The sequence below is a fragment of the Glycine max genome, chromosome 15, assembly GCF_000004515.6.
Source record: "Glycine max cultivar Williams 82 chromosome 15, Glycine_max_v4.0, whole genome shotgun sequence".
NCBI lineage: Eukaryota > Viridiplantae > Streptophyta > Magnoliopsida > Fabales > Fabaceae > Glycine > Glycine max.
This window is the reverse complement of record NC_038251.2, coordinates 3,351,060-3,376,568: the sequence shown is the minus strand read 5'-3', so window position 1 is coordinate 3,376,568 and position 25,509 is coordinate 3,351,060. Positions and strand designations below refer to the sequence as shown.

At 36.2% G+C, this 25,509-nt stretch overlaps 3 protein-coding genes, 1 non-coding gene and 1 pseudogene across 15 annotated transcripts; 1 reads left to right on the top strand and 4 right to left on the bottom strand.

Moving 5' to 3' along the window:
* Nucleotides 1–454: 454 nt before the first annotated feature.
* Nucleotides 455–2,041, bottom strand: LOC100792049 (receptor-like protein kinase HERK 1; annotated as a pseudogene).
* Nucleotides 2,042–3,504: 1,463 nt separating this feature from the next.
* LOC100305416 (protein kinase) lies at nucleotides 3,505–7,048 on the bottom strand. 2 transcript variants are annotated; one of them, XM_026125575.2, is made up of 2 exons: nucleotides 6,724–7,048; nucleotides 3,505–6,616 (listed from the first exon to the last, which is right to left on the bottom strand). In XM_026125575.2, exon 2 carries the CDS (start codon nucleotides 6,523–6,525, stop codon nucleotides 4,024–4,026), a length of 2,502 nt encoding a protein of 833 aa, XP_025981360.1. In that variant the 5' UTR covers nucleotides 6,526–6,616; nucleotides 6,724–7,048; the 3' UTR covers nucleotides 3,505–4,023. The 2 variants fall into 2 exon arrangements, with proteins under 2 accessions (XP_025981360.1, NP_001235070.1); NM_001248141.1 differs by lacking the exon at nucleotides 6,724–7,048 and having other exon boundaries at nucleotides 4,024–6,525.
* Nucleotides 7,049–12,871: 5,823 nt separating this feature from the next.
* Nucleotides 12,872–20,466, top strand: LOC100806559 (probable NOT transcription complex subunit VIP2). Of its 11 annotated transcripts, none has more exons than XM_006597238.3 (15): nucleotides 12,873–13,057; nucleotides 13,729–13,867; nucleotides 15,171–15,279; nucleotides 15,353–15,534; nucleotides 15,678–15,726; nucleotides 15,841–16,053; nucleotides 17,353–17,562; nucleotides 17,643–17,735; nucleotides 18,655–18,743; nucleotides 18,866–19,051; nucleotides 19,209–19,634; nucleotides 19,720–19,772; nucleotides 19,856–19,897; nucleotides 20,058–20,202; nucleotides 20,330–20,466. In XM_006597238.3, the coding sequence occupies exons 2-15, from the start codon at nucleotides 13,850–13,852 to the stop codon at nucleotides 20,387–20,389; spliced, it is 1,875 nt and encodes a 624-aa protein (XP_006597301.1). In that variant the 5' UTR covers nucleotides 12,873–13,057; nucleotides 13,729–13,849; the 3' UTR covers nucleotides 20,390–20,466. The 11 variants fall into 11 exon arrangements, with proteins under 11 accessions (XP_006597298.1, XP_006597301.1, XP_003547475.1 ...); XM_006597237.3 differs by having other exon boundaries at nucleotides 12,879–13,057; nucleotides 18,863–19,051; XM_041009852.1 differs by having other exon boundaries at nucleotides 12,881–13,057; nucleotides 15,171–15,240.
* LOC112999665 (small nucleolar RNA snoR35) lies at nucleotides 15,199–15,279 on the bottom strand. Its single transcript, XR_003264875.1, has one exon. It is a non-coding gene; the product is annotated as a small nucleolar RNA snoR35 (small nucleolar RNA).
* A 714-nt stretch (nucleotides 20,467–21,180) lies between the features above and the next one.
* On the bottom strand, nucleotides 21,181–24,989 carry LOC100791519 (ankyrin repeat-containing protein At5g02620). The gene is made up of 4 exons (XM_006597233.4): nucleotides 24,881–24,989; nucleotides 24,056–24,627; nucleotides 23,566–23,975; nucleotides 21,181–22,753 (listed from the first exon to the last, which is right to left on the bottom strand). The coding sequence occupies exons 2-4, from the start codon at nucleotides 24,390–24,392 to the stop codon at nucleotides 21,863–21,865; spliced, it is 1,638 nt and encodes a 545-aa protein (XP_006597296.1). The 5' UTR covers nucleotides 24,393–24,627; nucleotides 24,881–24,989; the 3' UTR covers nucleotides 21,181–21,862.
* Between the last annotated feature and the right edge of the window lie 520 nt (nucleotides 24,990–25,509).

Below are 25,509 nucleotides of genomic sequence, written 5' to 3'. Positions count from 1 at the left end.
TCTAGTCCAATCTCACATGGTTTTTACTTTTTATTTTTTATGTTCTGCTGCTTTATACTGTACTATGTACTATGAAGTATGTGTTTTTTTTTCTCTCCCTCCTTTTTCTTTTTTCTGAAAAAACAAAACACGGGAGGGAATGTTAAAGGTCGAAGATATGGTTTACGAAAATTTCGAGCAAAATTACAGCAATGTCACACACACATATATGTCTCATATTTAAGTGTCCGTTGTCTCATGATGGATAAAATTTTTCACTTGTTCTCATTCTCCATGGATGTGAACGTTGAAGTATGTATTGCTTGCATTGAATGCACACCCTTTTTTCACTCTTTCTCCCTTCCTAAGATCCAGTCCTACAATACCCTCTCTGGTCACAAAAAGTATAAAAGATACAAATCCAAAACATCTAACCCAACTCTATATGGCAATTTAATCAGAGAAGTTTGCCGCACTTGCTGATTCAGCTCTTTCTCCAGCTAATAGGGTACACCTGAGCAGTTACAGTTGCACAACTTACACTGGCTTTTCAAGACAGTTCAATTCGAACCTGAGAAGCCAGAGTTTTTAACAAGATGATTCTCTGATTACCAATTAAGCAAACATACATGTTTCATTAACTCAATCTTTCTTTACAAATCTATGATACGACGAGCCTAATCTTCGAAGTCGTGGTAGGGAGCTAGTGATCAGAAGACAAACAACAAAAATTATAACAGAAGATATTGTCACAGGGAATTTATAAGATAGGATATCCAGAACCATCTATCCACCCTCACAGATCATCGAGGCTTGAGCCAGCAAATTGTGTAACAGAGGCACTTGCATCCTAGTTGAAATTATTGACCTGTGGAGAGAGTTCACCAATCATATTGGTGTTGTTTTCTTCAGGATCACCTTGAACCATGACCTCTTGAAGTTGGAGAGCATATTCCACAAGACATCTCCCATAGAAGGCCTGTCCACACCATAGTCAGCCAAGCATTTCTCAGCAGTTTCTCCAAACTTCCTTAGAGAATTTGGTCTTATTTTGCCTGCAAGCGTTTGATCTATGATTTGCTCCAACTGTCCTTTCTTCTGCCATTTCATCGCCTATTCCGCCAAGTTTACCATTTCTCTAGGAAGTGTTGGATCTATGACAGGCCTTGCACAAATAACTTCAAACAGAACTATCCAAATGAATACACATCTAACTTTTCTGTTAGTTGTTGCCTCCTCAAATACTTCAGATCAAGGTACCCAAAACTACTTTTGACGGTGGTGCTAACATGTGTTTGGTCGATTTCAGGCCCCGTCTTTGATAATCCAAAATCAGTAACTTTAACCATTAGGTTCTCATCAAGTAGGATATTTGCAAACTTCATATCGCAGTGAATAACTGCTTTAGCATAGCCAGTGTGAAGGTAATGAAGCCCTCTAGCTGCTCCAATGCATATCTCAAGCCTCTCCTTCCAGCTTAAGCTTGGCAGACCTGAACCATATAAATGACCCTTGAGAGTTCCCTTCTCCATATATTCATATATGAAGATCACTTCATTCCTTTCATTGCAATAACCAATCAAAGGCACCAGATGGCGACGACGGAACTGAGAAAGCATTTCAGTTTCAGTTCAGAATTCCGCAAGCCCCTGCTATGACCGTGGATTCCCCCTCTCGACTGCCACTTTTGTGCCATCACTTAACTCTCCCTTGTACACTATACCAAAACCACCAATGCCAATAACCCAACTCATCAAAATTATTTCTAGCCTCCTGAACCGCCACAAAAGGGACATGGTACTCAAAGTTTGAAGCAGCACTCAGTGTTGTGCCATTAGAATATTTACTTCCCATGGTATGAGAAGTAGTTCCATCATTTGATGGATAAAGGAACCCATGTCTTTGACTGCCTTTGTGCTATAATAAAGTGACTTATGTTGACACTTTCAAACGAATAGGCCTATATTGACACTTTCCATGGTATGAGAAGTAGTTCCATCAAACGAATAGGCCTATATTGACACTTTCAATAATAAAGTGACCTATGTTCCTTATCATCCACTTGATTATCACATATTAAAAAATTAACTTTTTGAATTTAACATGTATTGTGATTTTGATCTCTAAAAATACTTTTAAATCTTTAATTAAGTCTCATGCACAATAAAGATCCAAAAATCTATGTAGAAATGGATTAGAAACCTATTAAGTAGAGCTAAAAAAACATTTCTTTGTAATTGTTTAAAAGCCTAGTTTTTAATAAGTAATATTTTTTATAAAAATATTTACTATTTATACACGTAAAATTGAAATTAATTTTTATTTTAAATCATAATAACTGTTATCACAAAAATAACAAATACATAATTATGATTATGTTTGACAAAACATTTTAACTAATTTTAAAGTTTTTTACTAGTTGAAAAATTTATTTGAGTATTTAGTAAATAAATTTGTTTAGTAATAGTGAACTCAATGTTACAATTTTATTTCAAAACTACAAAATATTAAGTTCACGGATCATTTTATCTTTATATACTTCTCATCTTATCATTCATTTTTTGTGAGGCAATTTTTTTAGAGACTATGTGAGACAATTTAAAAAAAAAACCTTATAAACAATGTTATCATATTTTTATATTAACTTTTTTAAAATTTATATATAAAATGGTGAAAACAACATTTTAGATTTGTTTGAATTGTGATTTTTTTATGAATAATGATAAAAGTGATGTTTTTATTTTTTATTTTAAAAATTATAATATAAACGAAAAAAAAAGATGACAAAATATTGTTTTTGCAACTTTTGGTATAAACAGTTAAAATAAAAATATAGTAAATTTTTAAAATTATTTGTAAAAAATAAAATAAAAACAAAATATTTTCTAAGATTAACCAAGTCTTTATAGGGTTCAGTACTCATAAAAATTTTAAAATAAAGAAAAAAATAAGATTAAAATACTTTTTCTGTTAGTAAAATAAAAAATGAAAGCATAAGCCTATTTAGTTTGAAAAAGGAATTTTTTTGTTTTCGCTAACAATTATGAAGTGAAAGTATTTTTTTATTTTCATGAGTTTTTCTATTATTTTTATTGATTCCTACATAAATATTTAAGAATATAAAGCAAAGTAAAAATGAGGTGACTGATAAAAAAAGAGGTGATATTTTTATAATTATTAATAAAATAAAAACTAAAAATATTTTCTCAGAGATTTGAAAACTGGAATAAGGTATCCACAAACTCAAAGGATTGGGGTGGTTAGACACATGGCTCGGGATTGGTTGTGGTAACAATATGTTCTTTTGGTGTTGGGCATAGCAATATTAAGGAGGGAAACAATAACAAGCTTTATTATTATGCAGACTACAGCTTTTTCCTATAGTGCCATTAAGTTACTCCCTATGTATTATCTTGTTGCATCAGACTTGGCATCCCTTGTGCCAATGCACAAAGATTCTAACCGCGCTTGTATTAACAGCAAATACATAAGAAATCAATTGGAGGAAATAAATGACAGAAAATATGATAAACCATGTAGCTTGTATTAACAGCAAGTACATCAGAAATATAGTAGAGGTAACAAATGACTGAGAATATAAAAAACCATGCTTGGAAATTGCCTAAAATCCACTCCTACAATACCCTCTCGGGTCACAAAAAGTATAAAAGATACAAATCCAAAACATCTAACCTAACTCTATATGGCAGTTTAATCAGAGAACTTTGCCACACTTGCTGATTCAGCTCTTTCTCCAGCTGATAAGGTACACCTGAGCGGTTGCAGTTGCACAACTTACACTGGCTTTTCAAGACAGTTCAATTCGAACCTGAGAAACCAGAGTTTTAACAAGTAGATTCTCTGATTACCAATTAAGCAAACATATATATTTCATTAACTCAGTCTTTCTTTACAAATCTATGATATGAAGAGCCTAATCTTCCGAGTCGGGGCAGAGAGCTAGTGATCAGAAGACAAACAACAAAAATTATAACAGAAGAGTACTGTCCCACAAAATTTATAAGATAGGATATCCAGAACCATCTATCTACCCTCAGACTTCACCAACTGTGAGAACACCCTACTCATAGAAACACCAGACAGATCATCGAGGCTTGAGCCAGCAAATTGTGTAACAGAAGCACTTGCATCCTGGTTGAAATTATTGACTTGTGGAGAGAGTTCTCCAATCATATTGGTGCTGTTTTCTTCAGGATCACCTTGAACCACGGCCTCTTGAAGTTGGAGAGCATACTCCAAATTCCACAAGACATCTCCCATAGAAGACCTGTCCACACCATAGTCAGCCAAGCATTTCTCAGCAGTTTCTCCAAACTTCCTTAGAGAATCTGGTCTTATTTTGCCTGCAAGTGTTTGATCTATGATTTGCTCCAACTGTCCTTTCTTCTGCCATTTCATCGCCCATTCTGCCAAGTTTACCATTTCTCTAGGAAGTGTTGGATCTATGACAGGCCTTGCACAAAGAACTTCAAACAGAACTACCCCAAATGAATATACATCTGACTTTTCTGTTAGTTGTTGCCTCCTAAAATACTCCGGATCAAGGTACCCAAAACTACCTTTAACAGCTGTGCTAACATGTGTCTGGTCAATTTCAGGCCCCGTCTTTGATAATCCAAAATCAGCAACTTTAGCCATCAGGTTCTCATCAAGTAGGATATTTGCAGACTTCACATCGCGGTGAATAACTGCTTTAGCATAGCCAGTGTGAAGGTAATGAAGCCCTCTAGCTGCTCCAATGCATATCTCAAGCCTCTCCTTCCAGCTTAAGCTTGGCAGACCTGAACCATATAAATGACCCTTGAGAGTACCCTTCTCCATATATTCATATATCAAGATCATTTCATTCCTTTCATCACAATAACCAATCAAAGACACTAGATGGCGATGACGGAATTGAGAAAGCATTTCAATTTCAGTTTGGAACTCCGCAAGCCCCTGCTGTGATCGTGGATTCCCCCTCTTGACTGCCACTTTTGTGCCATCACTTAACTCTCCCTTGTACACTTTACCAAAACCACCAATGCCAATAACCCAACTCTCATCAAAATTATTTGTAGCCTCCTGAACCGCCACAAAAGGGACTCGGTACTCAAAGTTTGAAGCAGCACTCAGTGTTGTGCCGTTAGAATATTTACTTCCCATGGTATGAAAAGTAGTTCCATCATTGATGGATAAAGGAACCCATGTCTTTGACTGCCTTTGTGCCAACCTTCTTCTTTTCCTGCACAGTACAAAGAAAACTCCAGCCAAGACAACTGCACCAACTACCCCAACACTCACACCCACAATCATGCCAGTTTTTTTAGAACTTGAGCCAGAAGTAATAGCCACAGCTCCTGGGATAAGACTGCCCATAGAATTGTTCATTTTCATGATCTCCAACCCATTCAAAATGGCATTAGGGTACTCCTTATTTACCTCAGAAGGGCCAATACTTACACGAAGTGTTTTGCTGACAGCCACGGCTGTAACCAGATCCCTATAGTATGGAACACCCAAAGCATTATTGCTAGTAGTACTGGGATCAGCACTTGAAGCAGCCAGTTTGGAGTCAACATAAGCATTGAAGTAGAGTTCATTGAGAGCTTTACTGACTACATCACAGAAGTGAAGTCGAACAAGGTACTGAAATCCGGGACTTACATCAAACTGCCATGTTACATTGAAAATATTACGGGGATCATAGGTCGAGTTCATCTGTGTGAGAGTCCCATAAACGGTAGGCGGAGCAGTGTTTTCTGTTGCTTGCCCATGGTTCTCATACTTAACACCCTTAATATTGGAAGAAAATGAGGCAAGGTTGGATTGCAAAAGGAAACTTTGATCAGGAACCCAAGTTCTTTGAAGGGTGTCATTTATAGGGGTCACAGTAGGACCACCCATGTTAACCCTCCAAACTGTCTCAAGTGCTTGTGTCACCAACCCAGAAGAGGTTACTGATGGATCTAAGGCAAAACCATCATCAACAATTAGGTCATCAGGGACAGAAACAACTTCAATGGCATTCACAAAAGCAATGGAACTTCCTGAAGGGGCAAAGGTAAGAACAAGGGAGTCGGAGGTCACATTCACTGAGTACTCCTTCATCACAGGATCTTTCTGCATGTTGAGGCTTCTGAAAAGGACATGGTTTTGGGTGGAAACAGTGAAATCTGCAGCACGCAAATTGTACTTTTCATAAGCGAATGGAAGGAAATAGAGACGGATCCAGTGCCTCCCCTTTTGATTAATTTTAAAAGTGTACTTCGAGGAAGCAGTGAAGACTCTTGCAGTTTGATAGAGCGATGAATCATCAGAGGAAGAAGTAGCTGATTTTGAGGAGGTAGTGGCAACAATATCTTTTTGTGTGGAAAGGAGATCCTTGTTATCTGCTATGAAATTGCGTGTACCTACTGAAGTACTCGTAGTTGCTCCACAGTCTATAAGATAATTATCTACTGGAACAAAGGTGGCACAGAAGCATACAAGCGGAAAGATTGATAAAACACATATAAAGAAACCAATATTTCTCCAATCAGTCATTGTGGCATCTAGAAATGAAAGGATATACTTTTTTTTCCTTTCTAAAATTTCTCTCTTTGAAGCTAATTGAAGCCTAAGAAGTAGGAAGATTCTGGTACAAGCAGGAAAAGAAAGTACATTGGTCTTCTACTTAATCAAGCAAAAAACTACACAAGTCAAACACACAGAAAGGGGGATAACAAAGACAGAAGATGGCACCTTTGTTATTACTCTTATGGTTTCCAGCAGAGGTTGCAGAACCAGTATGAACCAAACCAGGTACAATAAGAAAAATCTGAAGTAGCCCCTATTTTGTGGTTTTGAAAGAAACTTTAATACAGATACTGACAGGAGAAGAACAAATCCACTTCAGCAAGAATCTAGCTCGGCACAAGCTGGAATGATCTCGATGACAACCTTAACTTTTGACATATTCATTCGTACTTGTTTTTTTATTAATTCGGTTTTTTAAAAATAGAAAAATATATAAAGCGGACGAAGGAAAATAAACGGTGGAAGCAGGGTCAACACACAAAAGGGTTGGTTGCAAGATTTTTCGGTGAGAGCATGTGTGATGCAATTATGCAAATGGAGAGATTAAACAAATTGAGATAGGTCAGGTATAGTGTGTTTAGGTAAGTTGTTCCAGAGCAATAAAATAGGAATATGAATTAATTAATTATAATTATTAAAGGAATATAGAGGAAAACAGATGGACAATTAAGAAAGAAAATACCACTGGATTGATTTGCCAATTTTGGTTTTTTTGGTAAGGTAGTTTGAACTTTAATACTATTGTGTTAAAGTAAGGGACGTTTACATGTGAATATGGAATAATGGATGAGCCAAATAATAGAAGGGAAAGTCGTGCCTGGCGGTGTGAAAGTGTTCATATGGTAATAGTTCCAAATTGTAGGGAAATTGAAACACAAAAGTGGAAATTGAATCAAGCCTAATCTTATCACCTAAAATTGAAGTTTCTCAGACTCCACTAAAAACATAAAATTCTAAAAGTTGGTATTAATTAACTTATTATTTAATCATACTCCCTTTAAAAGTAATTTGTGAATGTACCCTTTTTCGTCCCGAGATTTTGCGTCTATGGAGAAATACGAGAAATTTTTAAGCCATGAAGGCATGAACTATACTAATTACTTATGTCAGGCTTGAAAGTTAATTAGTATCATATCATGATACCAAACGTGGCTGAGTTTACACTATAGTCTTTTCTCACTAAATTGTTACAATAAAGTTGAAAGCCTTCTCGCTAATAATTTAAAAGGGGGTTTTGTTGACTGACTTCTAATTGGAATAAATAATGCTTGGTTTGTAGGTTTTTATTTTATGTTGATTTAAATTTGTTAGAAATGCCGTCCTCGAAGATTATTAGGAAAAAAATATGAATTGGAAACGTTGAATCAGCAAACTTATGACCACGGAGTTCCAAACAGTCTTGGATGGTCCAAACAATAGTGGTGAACTGGTGGTTAATTTAAGAACTCCGTTAGGCAGTTAACTGACTAGTAATTTCAGCTAAGTTTCAACATTAGATTGTAAAAGAGTAGTTGATAGAGGTCTTTGCTTCTAAAATTTGATGAGTGTTACTAATAATACATTTTTAACATTATTTTATTATTCATTAAAATTTACTAAAAATTGTAACATTGAGTGGAGACTCATTTAACGTGGAGTATATTTACATATTTTTATGATTTTTCTAACATATTTCAGTTAATAATAAATATTATTTTTAAGAGAAAAACACGCAACAAAATATCCGATCCTTTATTACAAAAGAGAAATGAGGTGACTTATCATCAAATGGTTACAGATCAATAATAGATCATGATAATGGAGGAGATTTTAGATTCACCAAAAAATATGATATTTTATTTAAAAAAATTATTCTCATATATCATTCTCTTACATGGTACTGTAAATATTTTTTTATAATATCACCTCATCATGAATTATCATATATATAATAAATGATTTTTATAATAACTACTTAAAATTTATATTTAAAATACTTCTTAATATTTGACGATATATATCTTTAAACCAATAATATATTAAAGAAGAAAACAAAATTTATAGGAATATTATAAAAGACTTTATATCATCATTCAATCACAATGTATCATGTATGATAAGTTTCTTAATTTTTATGATAATTACTTTAAAAGTCATATTAATGACAAATTATAATTGGAACGACACTATAAAAATATTTTACATTATTAGTGTATAACCATTAAACTATTTATTAAAATTAAACTCTAAAAAAAGCAAACAATGATGTTAATATGTAAATATCTTTAGAGACTTTCTTATTAATCATCCTCATGTAATAACTGTGCCATGAATCATTTCAGTTAATTTTTAGCTTTTCTTATTAGCTAAAAAGTTTGTTTGACTATTCGTAAACAAGTTTTTTTAAGTAGCTTCTAACGTTTTTTGAATCGTTACTTGAAGTATCATTTTTTAAAACGCTAACTTGTAGTTTTTTTTATATTTTTTCATTTTTATTCTCAATATATTTATCTAAATTCTTGATTATCCTTTTTAAACAAATAATAATTTTATTACTTATATCATTTTACACTTTTCACATACTTCAACAACTAATTTTATCAAACATTTATAATTTAATAAATTATTTTTCCAGTTTTCAACTCACAACTAACTTTCTAATTTTCAATTAGTTTTTCAGTTAGTTTTACCAAAGATAACCAATATGAATCACATTGTTCTCTTCACATCAAAGTTGATCTATCTTTTCTTTGAGGGCTAATAACGAAAGAATATAGTAGGGATTTTCTTTCCATAAACAATAAAAGCATATTTGAGTTAAATTAGTTTATGTACTATATGGCCCGAGAAACTTGGTCCATACTCGGATTGTGGTAGCACTTGGCTTCTCACGACACCTGAGCAATTAGTCTACACGATCGATATGCCCCCCTTAAGTAATTGGTCGGTGGCCCAATGCGGCCCCTGAAAAAGCGTAACTTCCCCAAAATCGAACATGTATATATAAAGCTAAGCCCAAGACCACCAAGTACATTTTACTAATCCCACATATAGACACATAAACATCTCAGAACATCACTTACTTGCTCGTCGGAGCCCCTTTTTGCAGGTACCTCCCTCCAATTCAACATCAGAGATCGAAGATTCCACTGAGAAAAAGAAGACCAGATAGCTTGGTCGGACCTCATCAGAACTCAGCAAGAATATTTGGCGTCCACCATGGGGTAAAGGAAAAATGTCCTACAACTGCAAAATGGTTGCAACAAGGAGAGGTGATCCCAGTTCATCTACGCAATCCACATGAGCCGAGACATCAACAATATGGGAAATTCGAGAACAAATTAAGTAGTTACAAAAGAAAATAGAGGTCGATTTGGAGGCCTCGAGGCAACAACATGAGGTAGACATGCGACGATTAAAGGAGGAGAACGCAAATCTTAGAGCCCAGTTTACAATCCAACACCCACATCCCTTACTCCCACCACCACCATCTCCACCTCGCTCTCCATCCCCACCATCCACCCACCCATGCTAAGATACATACCTAGGAAAGTAACACTTAACTCTCCTCCTACAATTACCACAAGAAACCTCCAATCCACTCTCGACTTAGATCACTCAACATCCATAATGACGTCATTCATTGGCACCCTTTGTGGACGATGTCATGGATACTCCCCTACCCACCACCTAGAAACCCTTGAACATTGAATGATATGACGGTACCTCAGATCTGGATGAACACTTAGACGCATTCACCATGCAAGTCAACTTGTACTCCAACGATGACGTGGTGATATGCATGGTCTTTCCCACCTCCCTCAAATGACTGACACTAATGTGGTACAAACGCCTTCCCCCAAGATTCATTAACTCTTTCTTCACCTTAGCCTAGCGCTTCGGAGCATAATATACAACCAGTTGCCCTCACCACACCACATCTGTCACTTTGATCAACCTTTGCCAGCTTAATGTCAAGTCCCTATAGTCATTCATGAAGCGGTACACCGCCATCTCCATTTGAATAAAAGACCTCGACCTTGGTGTTGCGCTACATTCTATGATCACGATGCTTAAGCTAGGGTCATTCGCCGACAGCCTTTGTCAAAAGCAGCCAAAGGATTTGGACAAGCTTCGAGCACGGGCCACGAGATACATCCAAATGGAGGAGTTATTCGTCTTTCACAACTAGGTACGCTCGACGAAGCAGAGAAAAGATGACCACAACAAGGACAGAACAAAGCCCATCTAGGACAAATCTTTCAAAAAGTCCAGCCATTCACCAAAGTACCAACACTACAAGCCGCTTAACGTCATTCGAGCACGTTTGCTAGAGGAAGCATTCAACATGGAAATCTTATCCCTACCGCCTCTAGCCAGGTCGATCAACTCGATCGACATAACGAAGACTTGCTGATATCATCAAAACTCCAGTCATACCACAAAGGAGTACGTGGCCTTGAAGGACAAGATAAAGGAGTTGATGCAGGAAGGTGCCTTTGCCAACTATACCTACACCCCTAACAACAATAGAGGCAGTTACCGAGGTCGTGGCAAGGGCCAAGGAAGTCATCATGGAGGTCGAGGACAACAATCCCACAACCACAGGCTAGAACAAATCGATGCCAAGCTAGATCAAGTCGGCACCTCGACAGTCAGGGAAAGGGGGGGAGACGCAGAGTCATCAACACCATTGCAGGTGGCTTCGCTGGCAGGGTAGCACCAAGTCAACTCGGAAGAGGCACTTGTGTGCCATCAAAAGCGTGAGCCACATTTCTGCAGCGAGCTCGAGGAGATCAATCCCACCAATAACATTCACCGATGTCGACTTTGCAGGGGTCAATCCCGAGCAAGACAACCTAATGATGATTATGGTTAGCATCACCAATTGGGACATCATGAAAGTCCTGATGGATGGAGGCAGCTCAACCGACATACTCTTTTAGTCCACTTTTTAAAGTTTAGACGTATCTCATAAACTCATAAAACCTCATCCTGAACCCTTAATCGATTTTGCAGGGGGGAAGTCCACACCCATGATGTAGCAGAGCTGGCGACCACCTTCAGAAGAGGAGAGTTGTCGAGAATGTTACTCGTTTAGTATGTCCTCATCGACATTGATGCCTCCTTCAACGTTTTGGTCGACAGAACGATGTTGAATGCACTAGGCACGACCGTCTCAACACCTCATCTCGCAAAGAAGTTCCCCAACCAAAGTGGGGACATAGTCACCATCAAAGCAAACTAAGTTGAAGCCTGTGAATGTTATGCCAAAAGCCTACTTGTCAAGCTCTACACACTCGCCTCCGCGTAACACAATGATGCAACAAATGTCAATCATGTGGAAGATGCTGCATCGAGTTGGGCCAATCTCAAACCAAGGAGAGATGAGGAAGACAAGAAGCTTGATTCAGATAGTGTGGGTCATCCTAAAGGGAATTAAGATAATGTGGTCTAAAACCCAATCATTGAGTCTAATTCCAAAATTAGAATGAGCCTTATTAATGGAGGATGTGATAATTCTCGTGTGTCATTTTGTGTGTCATTTTGTTTAGTGAAAACTGTTAGAGAGTTTCAAACTAGAGGGGGGACTTTTGGTTGGAACCATATCTTTAGAAAAGCAAACCAAGTGGTGGACGTACTTGCAAAATATGGTTTAGCTGGCGAGTGGCGAGGGACAAATTCATAATTTTCATTTTCCGCCTAATTTTATCAATGGCCGATTATGATTGATGTAATTGGAACTTTAATAAAACTTGGGGTGCCTTAGCCCAATCCCCGCACCCCAACTAGACTTGTAAAGTTATGCCTCAACCAAAAAACATCATGTAAGGACCAAGATAGCAAATCATGTAAGGACCAAGATAGCAAATCTGAAATCCCTATTAGGCCCGCCGCATATGAATCATCAATTTATACACTCATATTGAGGTTTTATCACAATCTTAATAATTGTGAATACACTTTTTATTTAAAGAAATAATTGATAAGGAAATTTCTTAACTTTTTCAAAAATCTTAAATGAGAATATTAAATTTTGATGTTTAGTATTAGTTTTTTAAGAAAATCATTAAAAACCTACCATTTCTATTTTTTTAACTTTCTGTTAGATTATCATTTTGTTCATGTTTTTCTGTTGTATTTTGTTTTGAAACGCGTCCGACATTTTTTTGGACGAGGGATAACAACAAAAAATAGATAGATGTTATGAGGAGAATCGAAAGATTTCATTTGCTTAGATAGAAGGCAGAGAGCTATACTAGAGTCACCAGAAGTGAATGTTCAAAGGAAAAAAGAATGAGATAAATGATACGGTGAGTTTTGATGAGTTGATCTCAGCCATTCATTTTAATCCTCTAAGGTGTACATTAATTAAACTGGATATTATCCAGCACTTTGCAAATTGAGCGAAGCTTTTCTTCTATTCTATTTCTGCTTGTCCACTTTCTCTCTCTTTCCATCGCTTTCTGGTTCCGATTTAGGGCTCCTTGACTCACATCACAACCTTATCGTTCTTCAGGTACTCTCTCCCTCCTTTTTGTTTCTTCCTCTTCGCGCTCCTTGATCCCCAATTTCATCATTTTCTTCATTCCGATCCTCCTCCTTCACCGTCACTGCATAACGTTCTCATCACTAATCACTCATACAATTTTATTTCGCTCGCTGTTAGGTTTCTCTGTGACACTTCCCGCACTTGAATTTTAATGTGGCTTTATTATTTTTCACTTCAATCTGAACGGAACCAGGACTGTAAAATTCGTCTGTCGATCAATTTACGTGGAATTGCTTGAATTTGTGGTTGATGATTAGGGACCAGGACATGCAATTCTGTTGAATTTTGTATCGATCAATGCTGCATTTGTTCAAACCTTGTAATTTTACTTGTTCTTAATTTGTCTCAAGTCCTTCATCATTTTGCACATTCTGTTTCAACTACATTTTCTTCTTTGCAATTTTGCATATTGATTTCATGTTTTGCTTCTAGAGTCTGCACATCCTTAAACCACAACACAAAGAGGATAAACATGTGTTTATATCTGATAACATAAGGGTTAAGGCCGAATGTAACTATAAATTTTACTGTATGAACTGTTGTGCTTACTCTGTTAGTTTGTTATAGAGTTGGATGCTTCCTTCCAACTGAATCTTATCTCATCTGATGTTTTTTTTTTGGCATTTTATTGCACTCAGGTTATTGATTGGTTTTGAGGACAGGAACTTTACATTGTTCACACATCTATTGAAGAAAAAAAGGGACTGGTGTTTTTCAGTGTAGTGATGACATTTGGCTTGACGCATTGAAATTTATGCAATGTCGAGCTTACTTAATGTAATTCCTTATGTCCTGCAAAGCAAGAGGCTATGTTCGATAGTCTATCTCATGGATACCAAGTTGTTATAATTGAGAATTTTGATTCATCTTCATAAATTGAATATGTTTTTCTTTTCTTTCTTTTTTAATTTCTGGATTGAAGTGTCTTATATGATGGGGTGTGTGCGATTGTTTTTCTCAACCATCAATTGTTAGTCTGAAGTTCTTGCTTGTATATTTTAATTAAATTCAAGTTTAATCTCCTTGTCATTTCTGTTTCTTGTTCTTTGGTACATGTTGTTTACATTCTTGCATGATTGTGTGATTTGAATTGTTTAGGGGATTACATCTGGCCGAAATATGCTGTTAAACATCAATCTGACATGCTATAGGATTATTATGTTTCACATTAATGTGTAGATTAGAATGTTTCACAGACATTTTGATAAACCAGAGTTTGGATATTTAAGATATATCTGAGGATCAAAGTAGCACACTAGCATGTAGAAAAATAGACCTAGAGTCCTCCTCTGCCTTTAACAATAAGCTTGGAGTACTCCTCTGGGGCAGAATCTGACTAGGACTTCAGATGCTCTATGAGGAAGAGGAAAAGGAAATGCCAAATATTATAATCATGCTAAAGGTCTGAATAAAGCACCCAAAGGGTATTTATTACTAATCATTAAAAAAATCTAGATAAGTCAAAGTAAAATATATAATACAAACTAAAACTAATGTACCCCATTGCTAGGAGGCTTCTTGCTATGCAAAGGTATGGGGGAGGGTTGTATGCAGTCTTCTCCTTGCATATGCAAAGAGGTTGTTTCCAGATTTGAACTCATGACCAACCGGTCACCAAGGCACAACTTTACTGTTGTGCCAGAGCTTTCCCTCTAATGAAATTTAAAATCCAATTCAAATATTAATTTCTTAAAATATGAATTCCCCGTTGAATCAAGGCACAACGTATAATTAGGTTTAAATAACCTATTGGTCCCTGTAGTATAGGGTTGTTTTCATTTTGTTTCTCTTAATTTTTTTTTCTTGTTTTGGTCCCAATAATTTTTTGTTTTATTTTAGTCCCTGATGTTATTGTTTCAGTCCTTATAAAATTATAAAATTTTAATATAGGTTCCTCTTTTGTTAGAAGATTTTCATTTTAGTTCTTGTCATTTAAAAAAGTAAAATAATAAGGACCAAAACAGGAAATTTTTTTAAGACCAAAACATGAATTTTAGTTGTTGTTTCTTGTAAGATATTGATTTCCACTTCTGGAATGTATCTATCTTCAACGTAAATTGTAACAGTGTTCTGTTTGCAGTCTTCTCTGAATGGGTCTGCTTCAAATCTTCCGGATGGTGCTGGGCGTTCTTTTGCTACGTCATTCTCTGGTCAGTCTGGTGTAGCCTCCCCAGTTTTTCATCACTCTGGTGGGGATATTTTGCTAGAGTCAATCCTTTTTCTCCTCCCCTTAGTTATATCATTGTCAGGTTCTTGCTGCAGGTTCTATTCAGGGATTGCACAACATTCATGGGAACTTTAATGTACCCAATATGCCCAGTACACTCACATCAAGAAACTCAACAATAAATAGTGTTCCAACTGGGGGAGGAGTTCAGCAACCTTCGGCAAGCCTTTCTAGTGGAAGATTTGCATCAAATAATCTACCTGTTGCTCTGTCACAGGTGAACTCATTTGTGTTTTAACTTTTAACATCTTGAGAGTAATACCTGAAATTTTGAGCATATTTAACTCTTCTGTCTGTCATTTTGTTTCTGCTGTTGTATAACTTGAAATGTTTTCATTTGTCTATCAATCGTATTTGCAGCTATCTCATGGAAGCTCCCATGGACATTCAGGAGTCAACAGCAGAGGAGGTATAAGTGTTGTAGGAAATCCTGGATTTAATAGTAGCACAAATGGAGTTGCTGGTCCTATTCCTGGGATTCTTCCAACTTCTGCTGCAATTGGTAACCGAAATGCTGTTCCAGGATTGGGAGTATCCCCAATTTTGGGAAATGCAGGTCCCCGAATCACTAGTTCGATGGGAAACATGGTCGGTGGAGGGAACATTGGGAGGATAAGCTCTGGAGGATTGTCTGTTCCAGGTCTTGCTTCTCGTCTAAATGTAAGTGGAAACACTGGATCTGGTGGTTTAGGTGTGCAAGGACAAAATAGATTGATGAGTGGTGTGCTTCCACAAGGTATGTATTTTGATAGTCACAAGAGTATTGAAGTGGTGTGTAAATCTTCTTGTAAGAAATATCTGATTATGTTTAGTTGAGGTTTGCTTCAAAACAGTTAGAATTTTGATATTAAAGCAATGCAAACTTTGTATTGTAACATTTCTTTTATGTATAAAATTACTTTTATCCAGCAAAATTTATTGCTTCCTGCCATTTTAAGGATGAATGTTTCATATCATACTAATTTGTAATGTTCACTGGTCAACATAACATTTCTTCAGCTGTGATCATTAGACATGTTTTTCTTAAATTGTTTTCTTTGAAGTTTAATTTCTTTATATATGATTTGTGGTAAGGATTAAGGAATAGTATTTTATCCAAACTCTAATAATCCTTAGCTGTTGCTTGCTAAGAAGCAAAGACACCTCTTATGTTTGAAGTGTCATACTGTTGGACACGTTTCTGACATGACACCTCCCCGACATTTGTTTTATGTGTCAGTTACTTCTCATTAAGTGTCCAATTAAAAGTTTATCTTTTGTCGGTTTGGACACTTATGCCGACATCTCTACACAATTTGGGCACGTCCAAATGAATGGTCCCACCCTAATATTATTAATTTTTTTTTCAATTTTTAATTTTTAGAAAAGTCAACTTGAAATATAATATAAAATATTAAAAAATAATACCTCACTTTTTTTTAGGCTTGTTATCATAGAAAAAGGTTAGAAAGTTTGTTTAAGAAGGTGAATATACCTTTCTCAATTGATATAACTTCATTTTCTTATTTTGGGATATTTTGTAAAGTGACTAAGTTCTTCCATTGTTGAATATCTCTTCATATTCTTTTGAGACTCATTATCATAAGAAAAAAGTTAGTATTATCAATCTAGATTTTTGCTAGAGTTTTTGTGTGTATATGCGGTGTCCTACACTTTTGACCTTGGCCATGTCAGAGTGTCCTTGTCGTGTCCAGTGATTTTTTGTTATAGTGTCCTTGTCGTGTCCTACACTTGTTTGTATATTTGTTCTCTTTTATGTCACTGTACAGAACCTTTGTTCTGCCAAATGATATAAATTTTATGTATTGCTGTCATTTTTTAATGTTATATATTTGTCTGTCTCTGAAGTAGCAAAATGTACTAGAGATAGAGATACCTGTTGAAGAACTGCTTCTCTTTGAGATTTATATAAAATGTTTGATTGAATCATTTATTTATTTGATGGATGTTAAGTATTTAGTTCCCTTTAATATTGAGTGTATTTGATATATACATTAAATATGTTGCTTTGTGGTGCAACCACTTTTTGATTCAGGATCTCCACAGGTAATTTCAATGCTAGGAAATTCCTATCCTAGTGCTGGAGGTCCGCTTTCACAAAGTCATGTTCAAACAGTAAATAACTTGAACTCTATGGGGATGCTGAATGATGTGAATTCCGGTGACAGTACACCTTTTGACATCAATGACTTTCCTCAACTGACCAGTCGTCCTAGTTCTGCTGGTGGGCCTCAAGGACAGTTGGGTGTGTGAAGGAAAATGTTGTTTTGCTTGATACATTGTTCACCTTCTACAAAAAAGAATAATGTAAACTATAACTTTCAGGTTCTTTACGAAAACAGGGTCTTCCCATTGTCCAACAAAACCAAGAGTTTAGTATTCAAAATGAAGACTTCCCAGCTTTACCAGGATTCAAAGGTGTTGTATATTGTTTGTTTAATATATGTGAACTAATTAGTTATATATCTCTTGGTAGGAAATTTAGCAGCTTAATCATATTATTTTTGTTGTTTTGGAGATGACAAGAACAAAAGCCTTATTCTACTAGGTGAGGTCAACTATATGGATCACATGATGTCATTCAGCTTGGTTAAAGACCAAATCTTCGGAGATATTATTCACCATGAGATCTCCTTTAACAACTTACTCCAATCTCTTTGGTCTCCCTCTTCCCTTTTTCACAGGATTAAAAACCATACAATGTACTCTCCTCATTGGTCCTCCAGTGAACTTCTTTAACTTGTCCAAACCACCTTAACGAAATTGTCATCTTTCCCTCAATCGGTGCCTCACCAATATTTTTGTGTACAATCATTTTGTATTCTATCCTTTCTTGTGTGACCTCACATCCATTGTAACATTATCATTTTTGCTACTCTCATCTTTTTGTCTTGTTGTCCCCTTAAAGTCCAGCATTCATTATCACAGAGTATATAGCTAGACGTATAACAGTACTCGTAAAATGAAATTTATGCGGCTTCTTGTGGAAGGGCTTCTGGATGTTTGCTTCATTAGGTGTTTGCATGTGGTTCTTAACGTTGTGCAGTATGCATCAGTGTTTTGTCCCACATTCTTCTGATTTTGATAGGGATAAGGGCTACATGCTTTCTGTGTATGGTATATATCTTTGTGATCATTCATACATTCAGTGAAGATGCTTCAATGGTTCCTGTTTTATTGTAAGGGAATTAACGATGTCTTAAAGTTTGCACTGATGAATCCTGGATGGCTTGTTTGGTTAACTTTGTTGTTTGTTCATGGAACTGAGAACTCTAATTGAGTGGAGGTTAGCCACTTGGCTTCAGCATTTTTTTTTTACCATAGAATTTGTACACAGGTGGTAATTCAGATTTTGCTATGGATATGTACCAGAAAGAACAACTTCATGATAATACTGTGTCAATGATGCAATCTCAACATTTCTCCGTGAGTTTCATGTTGCCAAAAATTAAGATATCTTTTCTATATACATTTTTCATGTTATGTTTATAATAATATTAATGGATCAAAATCCATTCTCAATCTTGTTTGCCTTTAATCTGCAGCAGATGGGGAGGTCTGCTGGTTTCAGTTTGGGAGGATCATATCCATCACATCGTACACAACAGCAACAGCAGCATGCCCCTTCTGTCAGTAGCAATGGTGTCTCATTTTCATCTGTAAACAATCAAGATCTTCTCCATCTGCATGGAACGGATATTTTTCCATCTTCACACTCAACATATCATTCCCAGGTCAGCAAATTTTCTACTTCTGAAAATGGGGCACTTCCTTTTGTATGGGAATGCATTATGCATCTCTTTATATATAACTTGCACTGAAACAGTGAAATTCTGTATTCCCACCAAAGCAAGTTCCTGACAGTCTTATGACTTCTGGTTTTTGGTTTAGACCAGTGGGCCTCCTGGCATTGGACTAAGGCCTCTGACTTCTCCAAATACGGTTTCTGGTATGGGTTCATATGACCAGCTTATCCAGCAGTATCAACAGCACCAGAACCAGTCCCAGTTCCGCCTTCAGCAGATGTCAGCTGCAAATCAGTCTTTTAGGGATCAGGGCATGAAGTCTATGCAAACTGCTCAATCTAGTCCAGATCCATTTGGTGCACTTGGCTTGTTCAGTGTAGTCCATATAAGTGATCCTAACCTGAAATATCTTGCTCATGGGATTGATCTTACAACACTTGGGTTGAATTTGAATTCATCAGAAAACCTTTACAAGACTTTTCGGTCCCCGTGGTCTGATGAACCAGCCAAGGGTGATCCAGAGTTCAGTGTGTTACAATGTTATTATGTTAAACAGCCTCCTGCTCTTCACGTGAGATGTTCTTTATTTTGCTTTATAATTTCATTGCCCTTATCTTTTGTGTTTTATTGAGGTCAAGTCTTTTTGTGTTATGCAGCAAGGTTATTTTTCAAAGTTTTCGGTGGAAACTTTGTTTTACATATTTTACAGGTGCTTTTTGAAAACTGATCTTGTTCACTTTCACATTGACTTGCTTGATATTATAATTAAGTAAAATTGATCTTTTATTGCAGCATGCCCAAAGATGAAGCACAACTATACGCGGCAAATGAACTGTATGTATTCACTCACATGCACCCTTTTTTGTTGTGTTGTTTTTGGATGATTTGGTCTTAGTTCTGAATTATTTTAGTCTGTAGAGTATTTAAATTGTTATTCTGTGTGTGTGTTTATTAATAGCAATAATTATTAACAAGGGTGGGTTATTGCTGGCAGTTACAAACGTGGTTGGTTTTATCATAAAGAGCATCGTTTATGGTTTATAAGAGTTCCCAACATGGAGCCGCTTGTCAAAACAAACACATACGAGAGAGGATCTTACCACTGTTTTGATCCAAACACATTTGAAACAGTCCGGAAGGTTTGTTTTTGTTTTTGTTTTTGTACTCATACTGCATGAATGGACACATGCACGCACCCCAAGTTATATATTATCATTTTTTTTCCGATATAATAATTTAGGCCTCTAACGGACAGCCTTCTTGCAGGATAATTTTGTTCTTCATTATGAAATGGTGGAAAAGAGACCGTCTGTGCCTCAACATTGAGGAAGGAAAAAGAAAACCTTAAATGTAAAGTTTTTATTTATGGATTTAATTTTTAGGACGCAAGTCATTTTGAATCATTAGCGTTCCTTCAATTTGGCGTTTTTCTTACATTCTCGTAAATCTTGATGCATTGAGAGCTGTTATCCTTTTTACCCCAGCCATAATATAGTTAAAATAATAGACGTTAGGATAACCTGGCTGTCTGGAAGTGGCAGATATGGAATATCTGCCCAGTGCACACAGGAATTAACCCGACTCTTGGGTGTCTAGTATTAGCTCTTTACTGCGTATACAAACATTTAACTCCTCTGAAAGGGAGCTCTTTCTAAAGATAAAAAAAAGTAAAAAACATTCATGGGAAAATTAACAGTTGATGTATTAGCATTATAGACTCATTAAAATTTACTCTTGATTTTAGTTTTAATGGTTATTATGCTTTAAAGTGAATGTTCACCTTAGGAGAAAATATTGGGAATATGATTTTTAACACTATTCATACGAAGACAGCTGCAGACATTTTACATGACCACCTGGGAAGTAATGATCTGAATGGCTATTTCAATCAACCGAACCTTTCATCAACAAACTATTTCACAAGACCATAACAAAGACCAGATGTGTTCATGAGAAAGCAACGACTCAATAAATAACCCCACCTCCACCCCCTAAAGTGTACTTTCTTAAACTGCGAAGATGATGAAGTGTATAGGCAAGCGATTCACTGAGCATCGCAAATAAAATTACCAGATGGTTGAATTAAACCATATATGGTTATGTTTGAGAGTTGTGTTTTGGAGAGAAAGGGATGGAGGTTAAATATTTTACTTTTAAATTAAAAATTTATATTTTTTTATAAAAAAAAAAGATGGCTGAGAAATGAAAAATTTGTCTATTCCCTTTCTCTTTAGAAACTTAGCTACCAAATATACTATGGGAGTCAATTTGAATTCAAAGACAAATAGAGATAAGGAAAATGATTGAGTTTTGAGTTGTACTAATCTTGAAATCATTGGAACAGTATCAGCAATAGCAACATATTTTAGTATATTTTTTAAAGTATTATTGTTGGTTAAAATTTATTAAAATCATAAAATGATAAAATGTGTGTTACTAACATTTTTATATATATTAATTGTTGATCAAAACTAAACGAAAACATGTTTATAGCTGATTTGGTTGTTTATTTTTGCAAGTTGCCAGAGAAGATCGAAATGGATGATGCGGAATGAATTAATGTTCAACTATACATGCTTTGTTTCGATAGTTAGATATTCCACTTCGCTCTCTGGTTTTCTTATTTATTAAGAATGGGACCTACTATTTACTATTATGATTTATTGAGCATGTTATTAGCATTAGCCATTTCTTGAGACATACAATTTAAGTTCCACTTTAGTTGAACATAATTCCATCTGGCCCTGTGCTTTTTAAAAAGAAGCAGCAAGAGTGAATTAGGAACAGGGTTGGTAAGCTCTAAATCGCATACATTTTCTTATAATACTCACTGTTTAGTAGCTCAGAATCTGAAAAAGCCGACACTGAAAAAGACTTTGACTTGCTTTGCAACGAAGATTTCCGAATGCTCCTCAAATTGGAGGTCTCAATGCGATGCCTAATGACCCAGTAACACATAGTACCCAACGTTGTAGCCATTATGGTTGTCCCTATAATGGTCACTCCTATGGCCAGCCACTTCTCTTCCTTTCCCACCACAACAAAAGACAGTGCCAAGAATGCCACCGAAATAAGAACACAAGCCAGCCACATCAGCTTGTTAATCACAGCCATCATCTGCTTCTTTGCTTTGCTTTCTATAACCACGACCGAGGTTTGCACCACCACAACAGCCAAAGAGATAAACAGTGCAATGGAATCAAACACAAAGAAAATGATGAACGTGGCTTGGGGGGCTATGTTTGCTTCACCAAGGGACATTCCCGCAGGAATGTTATTTGGGTCATCAACAAATTGGCCAGGGACTGTGAAAATAGCAGCAAATGCCACGGTGGCAATTAGCACTGCCACCACAGTTGTGGAATTTATAGCATTGTTGAGTCCTTCTGCATGCATTTTGTTTATACGTTTGGCAATGCCTTGAACGCGTTTTCTGGTTTGGCGTGTGTGTTCCAACTGGTGGTGGACCTCGTGCTTTATGTCACTCACCGTTTGTTTCAACTCACGGGCTGTGGTAGCTGTTGTGCCCTGAGGGGGTTTTATGGTTCTTGCACTCTCAACACCGTGTTCAAGAAGAATGGCTTGCACGGCATGGTTTCCTGTTTTCTCAGCAGTGTCTACTGCTGTTTCACCACATCTGTTCACTGCACTTGTAACATTTTCCTTCTGTTCTAGAAGCAACTTTACAATCTGCACAAATAAATTAATTAAGATATGTAAGCATGACTCATGTTTAAAAGGTTTCTACACGGTTACAAATTGTTATGTTTTGACATTTTTAATAATTATCTTAAAAGCCATACTATTAATAATTTTTTATTAGTCAAGGATCTAATTTTTTTTACACTACATAGAAATTGAACTCCATTCAAAAAATAAATAAATTAAACTATTTTTATAAATATTATATAACTTCACTTTTTAAAAACAATTGTCTTCCGTTCCCTCTCCCTCTAAAACTCCACTCCCTAGTACACCCTATATAACAAATCAAAATGTTGCCTAAATATAAGATTTGCCACTTTCGTATCTATAGTTATTGGAACTGGAAAACTACTCAAATCTTATGTACAAAATTGGCTCCTAGTTTGCTCTATGAAGACAATGCATCAGAATTTCATGACATGGAGGACAATAAGCAGTTAGGGGCCAAATGCATACTAGGTCAAAATAGCAATAATATACCAGATTTCATTACAAACATGAACCAAATCTCCTGGATTCTTTTCTAATCTCCATTGATGTCACGAACGAACTCAAGTACCAAATGTGTAACTTAAGATGCTTGTTTCAGGATCAAATAATTCAATCTGATAGTTGTAGCGATTACTAGAGAATACTGTGAGAACTGCTACGGAGAGCCAAATCATAGAAAAGACAAATTCATCGACAGCAGGGGTGGTGATCTAAATCACCATTCACTTGTCATCACAACATTATAAATACATGAAGCTCATGAGTAAATTTCTAATGAAATTTATGGCAAGCATGACCTAGTTTACCTGAGCCCTGCCTTTCCTGGTTGCTATGTGCAATGCTGTGTTCCCCTTACTATCAACCATGTTTATAGATGAGGGATCTGCTTTTATCAACTCCTCCACCACCTCAATGTTCTGTCCCTTCACTGCCATGTGAAGTGCTGTCTGGCCCTTCTTATCGGTCCGCGTTGCAACACCGGGCTCCTTCTCAAGAAGTGCTTTCACAACCACCAAATGTCCATTTCTTGCAGCAGAATGCAGAGCTGTTTTCCCATTACTTCTAGCAATGGTTGCCAGACTACTTCCAGCTTCCAATAGGAATTTCACTATCTCAGTGTGCCCTTGAATTGCAGCTGTGTGCAAAGCTGTGGTGTTGGATGGATCCACAGTCATCGACAACTCAGGATGACCCTCCATAAGGATCTTAAGTACATCTACAAGGCAAAGAGAACTGAGATTCCCTCTTAAAATCAAACAAGCAAGATAATGAGATAAAGCAAACCAACCACATTACCTAAATCCCCTTGTTTGGCAGCAATGTGCAATGCATCAAAACCATTTCTAGCCTTAATTCCAGCATCAGCAAGATCATAATACTGAATCATCTCCCTAACTACATCAACGTAACCATATTCAGCAGCAATATAAAGAGGCGTTTCTCCATCTTGATTCTGCTTGGCTAATAATTCATGCAATTCAGCCTCATCAGTTTCCAAAATGGTATCTTTCAGCACAGCCAAATTCCCTGCTCTTGCTGCAGAATGCAAAGGTGTATCATCCCTTTTTCCTGTCAATTGTTTTGTCATTTTTTTCCTTGTGGTGTTTACTGCCTGCATTGCTGGTGTTGCCATATTGGCTTCTTCACCTACCTATCAAATTCTACTCTTTATGATGCTCTAATTATTAGTATATCAAAACCTTCTTTTCTTCCTTTCTCCAAAATCCCAGATCAACACTAGCATCTTTCATTCCACAGCATCTCAACGGGGAGGATCATCCCAATCATTGTCAAATATAAGTATTTTTATTTATTAATTTCTTATCTCTTTTATCTTTCAAAAAAACTGATTTCTGTTCTTCCCGTGTCTGTTCACAAAAAGAAAAAGAGAAAGAAAAACGGGGTTAAAAACATTGTACCTAAATATGTTTTCTTATTGCATTATCATTGTCTTTAAAGAGAAAGAGATTGTAAAGAAGCAAATCAACCCCATTACCCATACCTCAGGCACAGAATTTGATAAAAGACAAAAAAGGGCAATTATTGTTGGGTTGAAGTATTCCTTGAATAATTATTATGTGAAAGAAACACAAAGAGAAAAAGGTTGAAAATGAAATTGACCTGGGGTTGAAGGAAGAAGCTCAACCCTCACCGTGAAAGCCATGGAAATATGAGATTTGAGGGGAGGTTTCAGGAAGGCAAGAGCTTGGCAGCACACCCTGTAAGGAACAGCATTCAGGATATGATATATATAAAAAGGTGTGGAAAAGTTACATGAGAAACTTAGAAAGCCAATAAATATGAATATTTTGGAGGAAGAGACAAGGATATTAGAAGAGCATGGATTATGAAATGAAACATGAAACGCACATGTAGCAACATTAACAACAACTTTATGCCAATCTAAATCACAGGCAGATCCTCATACACGCACCAAGCTCACCCATAAAGAAGCAACTTTTGTAAAGGTTGTGATGATGTCGGGATTCCAATAGAAAAAAAAATGTGAATATATATGTTTGAGAATCAAATATAGCCTTGCCATGAAGGGAACATGAGAGAGAGAGAGAGAGGCTAAACCTCAAGTGGTGGCCAATGAAGAAAAACGGAAATAACTGAACCACGCGCAATTGAATTATTATTAGTGGCGCGAGTGAAGATATTGCCATGGTTAACAACATATTTTTTTTTAACATATTTCCGAGGCAGTGCTCTTGCAATGTAATTATGCGAAATTAATCTTATAATTA